This window comes from Ctenocephalides felis, unplaced genomic scaffold, assembly GCF_003426905.1.
Source record: "Ctenocephalides felis isolate EL2017-DRISC unplaced genomic scaffold, ASM342690v1 CF-g0.4_SCAFFOLD_03115, whole genome shotgun sequence".
In the NCBI taxonomy this organism is placed as follows: Eukaryota; Metazoa; Arthropoda; class Insecta; order Siphonaptera; family Pulicidae; genus Ctenocephalides; species Ctenocephalides felis.
The window spans coordinates 1-9,997 of NW_020539269.1; the positions used below are offsets into that span (position 1 = coordinate 1).

Consider the following 9,997-nt stretch of genomic DNA (forward strand, 5'->3'; position numbering starts at 1 on the left):
ACTTATACACGTAACTAGTGGGAGCGACTCGCTTAGCTTTTAATAAAAATAATTAATTATTAAAATTATTAAAAATTTGTGAGGGGGTTTATGGGGGATCGAATGCGCTACCTCCATTGTGACGAATTAAGGGGGTTGATACTCCCTTTCTTAGGTATATGCAACGACTTCCATTATTACATCTAGCGTTGCATCCCCAACGAAAGGGTTACACCAACTCCTAAACCCGACTTCTATAACCACCCTGTAATTACCTGTGGAAAAGCCAACTAACTACGCGAATGAAACAGAATGTACTTTTAGCTTATTTAATTATTACTAATTATTACAGGTGTCACGGCATGACAATACCTACGTACTGTCATGCCCTTTGCCTAAAACCTATAGTACTCATAAATCTTTTTAATTACTAAACGTAAAACGGTATCAACGGAGTAACGATAACGGAACGGAACGGAACGGAGGGAATAGTTTATAACACCAATAATGCATCTGACCTTTACTGGAACGGGTTCTCCTCTCCTGGCACAACACACACACCACTATACACAAGCGGGTCCAGCGCCTGGCGCGTGGACCCACTGACCTCCTCAGAGGATGATACAATTCTTAATGCCATTTTTCAACCCCAGACTGGACCTTATATTGGCATCCTATTGGGCGTGGTGGGGGAGCGTCATTGCACTGGTGGTTATGCAACCCTTTTGACGACAATACCGATTGTCGTTACAATATTGTTTAATACAATATACATATTATAATTTTTATTTGATTTTAGCAACTCTTGATTTAATACTGAAGCGTTTGATACTCTTGGAAGGGGACATCAGCGACCAAAACAATCTGAAACACCGTACATTACGCAAAAATGAAGCGAATGTTTTTGATACTATCTTCCCTTTGAAGACGGTGAATGATGTTGAAATGGTGGAAATAAATATGGGCGAAAAAAATGGAATCTGATATGGTACAAAATATATGAAATTATTTGAAGAGAAAAATCGCGAAATGGCAACGGAAAATAAAGAAACTGGCAATTTTTAATTTATATATATATATATATATATATATATATATATATATATATATATATATATATATATATTATAGATGCTTTCATTACCAAATTTTGGGCACCCCAATGGGATAGCCCGCATCTTCCTCATTAGTAGAAATTTCCTTGCAACTACTAGAAAACAAAATATTTAAAAATTATAATAAACAAATCTTTTATTACCGCTACGTAGACGATATTATTACTTGTATTCCGGAAGAAGACATTAACATAGTTACTGATAATTTTAACAATTTTAATAAAAAACTACAATTTACTGTGGAATTAGAGACAATGAATTCGATTAGCTTTCTAGACATCAGACTAATACGTACAAATGACCACCGACTAATTACTCACTGGTACCAGAAACCAACTAGCTCCGGGCGATACATAAATTACCACTCATACCACCCTCTTAAAATGAAAAAAGCAACAATAATAAATTTAACAGACCATGCCATACTACTATCTGATAAAATTTTTTCTGGGACACCAACATTGACCTAATAATAAGCACACTAAAAAACAACTCATATCCTACAAACATAATTAACTCAGTAATAAATAACAGACGCAGTTACATTCTCAACGAACAAAACGACCTCATAGACCATACAAACCGCTTAGACTTGGAGTCATATACTGGTGTCATTTGCCTACCGTACGTAAAAGATTTATATTTCTCGTGGAAAAAAAATATTTCAACAGTGTGGCATTTTGTTGGTATGTAATTGTGATACAACCCTTAGTTCAATTTTACGTAAATTAAATCTAAGTTTAATTTTGACCGCCTCAGGAACTTGGTATATAAGATAAATTGCTCTAATTGCAAACTCTTATATATTGGAGAAACTAGCCAAACCCTTCATCAACATAAAAACAACTAAAAAAATCCGAAGCAATTTAAGACGATGTTAACTAAGCATATTAAAAATTTAAACCATAATATAGATTTTTTCAACCCTAAAATTTTACATTTTGAAGAGAACCTAATTAAAAGAAGATTTGCTGAGGGGTGGTTTTTGCAATTGCATAACAACAGGGTCATAAACAAACGCTTCGACTGAACGAAACAAACACGTGGTTTCTTAATAGCGTGCCAAAATTTCTTAAAAAATGACAAGATCCCATCCTTTTAAATTTCCCGTATTTAAACACATGCTAAAAACTGCTTTAGGGAAAAAATGTGACATTTCTATCTTAAACTCCAAAGAGTAAATACATAGCTTCGACAACTTGTTAAGTTATCATGGTTATTAGTGTGTTTTAATATTTGTGATGTTAAAAAATATATAGTTTATCAATGTACACATACTCATACAATGGATTTGAATAATGGTTTCATATGCTATATTAGGATACAAAATTGTAAGTGTTTTCTTATTATCATTATTGTTTTTCTATGAAATTTCTTACATATAACTCATTTAGTTTCAATTTTTATAGTTAATTTGATTACCACTGAATGATGGCTAAGATGCTAGCCGAAACGTATGGATTTTAAATAAATAAACTTTCAAAAAACTCTCGACTTTTAAAACATTTTTATTGTTTCCATACGTTTCGACACATCGTTTTGTGTCATCCTCAGTGGACTCAAGTTTAAAAATACAGATCAAAACTATTAATTGACTTTAGAAGTATGTGCACTATGTCCCCAAGCTAATATTCCGTATGAAAGTACAGAATGGAACATAGCAAAGTAGGTTTCCCTGGCACGTTCCTGGTTTATTATGGATCGAATTCTTCTGATGGCATAAATGGCTTTATAAGAAAGTGGTATGGTGTAAAAACTTACATGTAATTGTAGTAATCCTAATTATTTCATAATGATAATTGTTCACAAATGCACGATAAAAAATAATTCTTGACTTTAAATAATCGGAACAATTATATAAAATTCTTCAAAACGATTTTTTTTATTGTATAGTACATCTCGCAATTCCGTATTCCGATGCGAGAGTGAAGCCTAAATGTGCACCAATGTGCGCACCACATTTTAAAAGTTAGGTAGAAGGCACACGAACTGACCAGAGAATTTAAGGTTTGACAACGCGAGGACGGTACATATAGTAAAATATAAAAAGATGACTGATTCTCTGTTTTGTGACCTTAGTAAAGCATTCGATTGTGTACCGCACAAAATTCTAAAAAAACTTGATTATGGACTGAGAGGTGTTCCGTTAACGCTGATGCAATCCTACTTCACAAATCGTCAACAATTCGTCGACTGGCAATATAAGCTTAGTAATGCAGATGTAGTACCAAATATTGGAATTGTCCAATGCAGTATTTTAGGTCCGCTACTATTCCTAATATTTGTGAATGAACTGCCCTCCAACTTGAATTGCCATTCGACTCAGTTCGCAGACGATACGGCACTGGCAGTTGCAAGCAAAGACATAAAAGTTATGAATGAGAAGAGGCAAAATGCTTACAAACAAACTGAAGAGTGGTTCCTCGCCAATAAAATTGTTCTGAATAGAAATAAAACTGTTTCTATTAATTTTACAGCTAGTAGAAGACATGTTGAACTTCAAGGCGGTGAAGTTAAATACTTGGGACTAAGAATGGATAGTTTGCTGATCTCGGCCAAACATATAGAGTTGCTATGCGCAAGGCTCTCGAAAGCCATTTATGCCATCAGAAGAATTCGATCCATAATAAACCAGGAACGTGCCAGGGAAACCTACTTTGCTATGTTCCATTCTGTACTTTCATACGGAATATTAGCTTGGGGACATAGTGCACATACTTCTAAAGTCATGGATTTACAGAAGAAGGCGGTTAGAGCAATAGAAGGTGTCTCACCCCGGGAGCCTGCAGGCCGCTATTCATAAAACACAAAATTTTGACTGTCACAAACATTTATATTTGTCAACAAGCTATTGCGGTGCATGCTGATAAAACTAATCATTTATTGAGAAATGATGTCCGCGACCACAATACGCGGAATAAAAATGCAGTGATATGTCCAAAAATCAAACTTAAATCATCGCTAAGAACTACATTGGGAGCCAAGATCTATAATAAGTTACCTGATGGATGGAGATGCAAAACCAGATTCACCTTTGAAAATATTGTTAAAATTATTTACTAAATAATCCCTACTATTTGATAAATGAATTTTTAGAATTATTATGTATAGTAAATGACTTAAATTGTAACTATTGAATTTTAATAAAGTTCTATTCTATTCTATATATACAGAATACTATGGGATATAATAACACGTAACGTAATTACGGTACATGCTTTTTTTAATTTTTAACTTTTATAATTGAGTTTGTAATGACTACTCCTTCGTTTTACACTTACAAACTTTGTTTTCGCGAGAAAATCCGAGTTGATGGTATTACATTTTCTCTAGTCTCAACTAAAGATGCTGCACAACAGTTGACATTCTCAACGTTACAAAAGATACCTGTGGAGGAGGTACTCATTTTGTTCACGGGCACTCACACCAAGTCAAGAATGAAAAAAATGTAAGTAATTTAAATCCAATTCTTTATTGTTCAGGACGTGTACATATTTCTATTTTTTACTATGATAGATTTAATACTTTTAAATCCGAGGCCAGAGAGTCTCGGGGACATCGCCTTGACTACATATTTGGGACATGCAGTGGCATTATGTGCGATTGTAAATGACGATGAAGGTATAAATATAAATATAATTGTCTCAACAAAAAAATATAAATCTTATATATAAGTATATATATAAGGAACTTATATACAAATTTAAGCAATTTTTCATTATGATTTTTCTTATGGCAGATTGCTAGCTCCAGGTAGTTGGAGAAGTTTTAAATAAAATTCAAGTAGAGATTTAAGCAGAGTGGAAGACGGTGGCTTTGCTGCCGTTTGATATGCCGTATGATAGTATATATTAATTGAGTTATTTAACAATTTACTCAAAAATACTGAGGGCGTTAGTCTTAAAATTTATCTTGATAATGCAATGTAGCATTTATATAATATTATGTAAATACATTCGTAAATATACTTAGCTATAAGTTGTTATAATATTATTACTTTAGTCCCAGGACGATGCCGCAAGTTGGAGCGGCTCAGTCCGCGGAGGACGGGGCGGTAAAATACAGCGCGGCAGAAAGCCACCGCGAAGTAATTTTCTCCCTTCTGCAAGCAGCAGCAGCTTCCATGGCAACAGAGGCCGCCGCGGTGGTCGTGCTCGAGAAGTAAGCTAATCTCAACAGAATCAGAATGTCACAGCTATGCAAGCATTCGTGCGATAATTCAAGGTTGCAATAATACAAATTTGATTGATTATATTAATAAGTGCCATATGTTTTTAAATGATAATAGTTCTGAACTTTTTACAGAAAACATAACATTACATTTATGTTGCAGTCATTTCACAAAGAGACTGTCATATCATGCAAAAAAATTTGCAAATGGTAATCAGGAAATAATATCTGTAGCTGTAAGCTCAATTATTTTTCTTTTAGGTGGAAGATGTAGAGATTTAAACCATGCTCGAAAAATGTTCACTCATATTGTGTGGATTTTAGGTAGCAAGTATTATAATGTACAAATAGATTTAGAGATCAAAGAAATAAATCTATTTGAAAATAATGACTCAGAATCAAACAAGACAATCTTGACTGATACTGATGTTTCAGAAATAAATGATCGTGAACCATGTCGAGATCTTTTACGAAATAGTCTATTTACAAAAGTAACCCTTAGTATAAATTGGCCTGCAAAAGCAAAAAAGTTGTAATTGATAGCTGACTTAAAAGCCTCAAGTACCATTAACTGTTCGACGCGACTCACGCACAACAGTTCTAGGAGTTTTACACTGTTCGACGCGATTGACGCACAACAGTCCCAAGAAGATTAAAACTGCTCGACGCGACACACGCACAACAGTCCCAAAAAGATCAAAACTGTTCGACGCGACTCACGCACACCAGTTCCAGGAGATCTACAACGGATGTCGCGCTTAACGCACGACAAGCCATAATCTTTTCGGAACGACAAGCCAGAAGAGGATTAAAACTGTTCGACGCGATTCATGCACAACAGTTCGACGGCGTTGGACGAGATTCAGATTTTCCGCTACTACTAGAGGCCGAAGCAAACAGATTAATGTGCGAATATTTTGTATTTAACCTATTCTTGAACCCTGTAATTAATAAATATAAGAAACAGTTACCTTACTGCTTTTGTTTTAATTATATTTTCACCGACCAAACATCGTAAGGTCACAAATTGGCGCCCAATTTTGTGGCAAGAAAAAGATTGGATCAAAGTATACAGCACAAATCTGGCATGCAGCAGGAATCTGACCGTCACAACAGATATGGCCATCAACCTCAGAAAGAAGCTCAGGTAGTTTCGCAAACTGCAAGGCAAGCTTCGATGGAACGCCGAATGCAGAAAATTGCTGAATTTACTACAGTGATAGCACTCTACAAGGAAATGGAGAACATTAGTAAAGAAAAAGCGCTCATGGGACTCCCGCTACTACTAAAAGACGTCGCAGCCACCTGGTGGCAAGGTATAAAAAGCGAGGTAAGCACGTTTACAGAAGCAATAGTGCTAATAAAATCCTCATTTGCACCTCAGAAACCAGCCTACGCAATCTATTTAGAGATTTTAAACTTACGACAGGACCGTAGCACGCCGACATTCGTATGTAAGAAGAGGGCTCTATTTGCCGAGATTCCTCCGCCTGGAATCCCAATAAGCAGCCAATTGGACATGATATACGGGCTGCTACGATTAAATATTCGTGAGCGTGTTCCGCGAACAACGGTTTCATCGTTCGAAGAACTTCTGGCGAGAGCACGAGAGATCGAAGCCAACTTAAACGAGAACAAGAAATGTGTCCCCAAAGAAGAAACGCAGAAAGTTTGCACGTTCTGCAAACGAACCGGACACATTGAAGAAAAGTCCGGACCGGACTAAAACCAGGACACAGGCAAAAGCTGCTTCTATACAAAAAGATAAAGCAAAATACTGATGCTATGGTTGCGGTAAGCCAGGCGTGATCCGCAGTAAATGCCCAAATTGCACAACGAGCCCTTGCGAGAAAGCGGAGATACAAGCGGCAAGTTTCTTCTTTGTGACTTTAGAAGACGGGGGCAAGAAACAAAACAGAGTGGACTGTACATTCTGTAAACAAAGGAGCCATACGACAGAGGAATGTCGACACCTCAAAGCCCGACAAAACAGAAGAAACGCAAACCCTCTAGTAAATTTACAAGCTCCGGTAAATATTCCGAGAGCACATGCAAGACCCGCTGTACCCATCACGGCGCAAGACGTAAAGGGATACGGTTTCGTGGACACTGGCGCCGACCATAGCCTCGCAGGTTATTATTTGTATGAGGTTTTAAGGAAAACTGGCCATGAGTTTCAACCGCGAAACATAAAGATGACCATGGCAGACGGAGAAGCAAGACCAAGGGATGTGGTAGTAACGACCACCATAGTGCACATAATGGGAAGACTGATAGCCACGGAGTTTGTTGCAATACCGACAGCAAGATCAAATTGCACGTTACTAGGCATGGATTTTCTTAGAAAAGCAGGTTTAGTACTCAATTTAAATGACGTGGCAATTCAATGACAACACGGCAACGTATGAATTTGTGAGTGACCAAGAAATAAAGGAAGCCATAGAGAGAATTTTTAGCGGCATTTTGAATGTTCGCGCGTTACGTTTGCGTAACGAAGAATAACTTTATGGTCGTCTAGTTCTCGCACTTTTGACCGCGGAAATTGTTACACTTAGCTTGTAAATGCTTAGGATTAATTCCTTTTTAAAGCTGCCGTCGAAGGATAAACATCTCTTTGTAAATATAACTATAATATCCTGACGAGTAAATAGATTATTGATAAGTATACGTGCATTATTATTATATGTAATAATTATATATGTGTATTACTTTCAGCTGGAAACATTAAGGTAAATAATCGCATAATTAATGTTTCTAACATTTCAGAAGTGTGAATGAGCTACCCCACATGGTGATAAGTTTCGTGTTGTGTTAATATTATTTTGTTTCAATATATTAACGAGATTCGGTTCTAGAAAAGTGACACGGTGTCGAATAACGTGTGTTACCAGTTTAGGTTAATGGGACTGTTTTAAATCGTATGTCGATTTAGAAACAGTACGTACACCTTGTTCGTGAGAAGCGATTGCTGGAACTTTTCGTAGTTTTGTTTTTGCGTAGACTCATAGTAGGAAAAATGGAGGGAACGCAGACGCATTTGAGAAGTTCCAAAGCATGTTGAACGCGGACAATACGAGCATAATGGGGACACGCGACGAGTTGTTATATGACATGATGAGGGCGTTACTAAGACAGAAGGATAAGCAAACGAGACCGGTATATCACTTGATGACGGATTTGTCGAAAACTTTGGGGCATTTCGACGGCAGAACAGAAAAGGCAAATGAAGGCAAAGGCTGCAAAAGATTGATAGTTTAAAGTCACGAATAATATTGCGTTGGACAATGCAATATGCCATTTGGTAGGTGCCGGACGTGATTGGTACGACACGGAGAGGAATGAAATAAAGTCGTGGGACAACTTTAAAGAAGATTTCAAGTATGCTTTCACACATGTAGAGGATGGAGATACATGAAGTGGGAACGCATGAAGAAACGAGTCCAACTGAAGTCGGAAGAAGCCATTGTATACTATCATTCTAAGAGAAAACTGTGCCAGGATTTGAACCTTAGTTTCCGGGAGACTAAACATGAAATAGTTCTCGGACTACAAAATAAGCATTAGTGTTACTTAGAGGCAGGTGAATAAGTCACAGCAATGCCAGACAACTAAGTGCAAGCATACTAAAGTATGAGAAGTTAGTAGCAGACAGGAAAGCAAGTGAAAGTAGTGGGACGCAAACCAGAGAGTGCCCAGAGCCACTTCGAAAACCAACCACGGTAGGAGAATAGCACAGTTTTAAGAGAGAAGAAGTACTCTGGGAAGAAGGAATTGAAGTGTTACAGGTGTAAAGAGAAGGGAAATCGTGCTCGTGCCTATTTGTCCGCTAGCCAATGGCCGCTGACGTAATACGTCACTCGTATTCCAATTGCTGTAGCTGGTGACGTAGTAGTACGTTCTTTTACTGAGGTCAATTTTGAAGTTTTTAATTATTTATATATTGAAATATTGACCACTGAACGAGATTTATAATGGAACAACAGGCTGTTGAGTATAATAATAATATTTGCAATGATAATAGTGAAGTATATGCAGATATATTATCTGGGGATGAAAATAATATAAGTGAAAGTGATGAGTCAGACATTATTATTAGTGGAAAAGTTTTACCTATTGAAAGTAATTCGGAGAAGAGCGATTCCGATGACGAATTTAACAATGACGAATTTATTGGCAATGATTTTTTGAATTACTTGTAAAGGAAACGAACAGGTGCCACTTGCAAAATGTGAATAAATATAAATCTACAAAGAAGATAAAACAATGGGAAGATACCACAATAGACGAAATGAAGAAATTTCTTGCTTTAAATATTTTAATGGGACAGGTGAATAAGAGGAACTTGAACGATTATTGGTCTACGGGTTAACTTATAGAGACACCAGTTTTCGGGAAAGTTATGCCTCGAAATAGATTTAGGCAAATTTTACAATCATTACATTTTTGTAATAATGATATAATAATAGAAACGAAGTACGGGATGCTTGTCAGGTTGTTGTGTGAATCTGAAAGTGCTTATATCACAAATTTTAAATTGTATAACGGAAATGGGCAGAAATTACAAAACCTTGTAGAAGATGTTTTAGAGAACTATGCGAATATTTGGCACCACGTTTATATGGACAATTATTATAGCAGTGTGGAACTGACGGCAAATTTACTAGAGAAAAAAATTAGGGTATGTGGTACTATAAGAGAGAATCGTGGGTTGCCACGATTTTTATATACTTTTA

General features: G+C 36.5%; 2 protein-coding genes across 2 annotated transcripts; both read left to right on the plus strand.

Moving 5' to 3' along the window:
• The first annotated feature begins 3,144 nt into the window (after positions 1 to 3,144).
• On the plus strand, positions 3,145 to 3,897 carry LOC113381851. Its single transcript, XM_026620515.1, has one exon. It carries the CDS (start codon positions 3,145 to 3,147, stop codon positions 3,895 to 3,897), a length of 753 nt encoding a protein of 250 aa, XP_026476300.1.
• A 2,454-nt stretch (positions 3,898 to 6,351) lies between these two features.
• On the plus strand, positions 6,352 to 6,990 carry LOC113381852 (activity-regulated cytoskeleton associated protein 2-like). Its single transcript, XM_026620516.1, has one exon. The coding sequence runs from the start codon at positions 6,352 to 6,354 to the stop codon at positions 6,988 to 6,990; it is 639 nt and encodes a 212-aa protein (XP_026476301.1).
• The last annotated feature ends 3,007 nt before the right edge of the window (positions 6,991 to 9,997 follow it).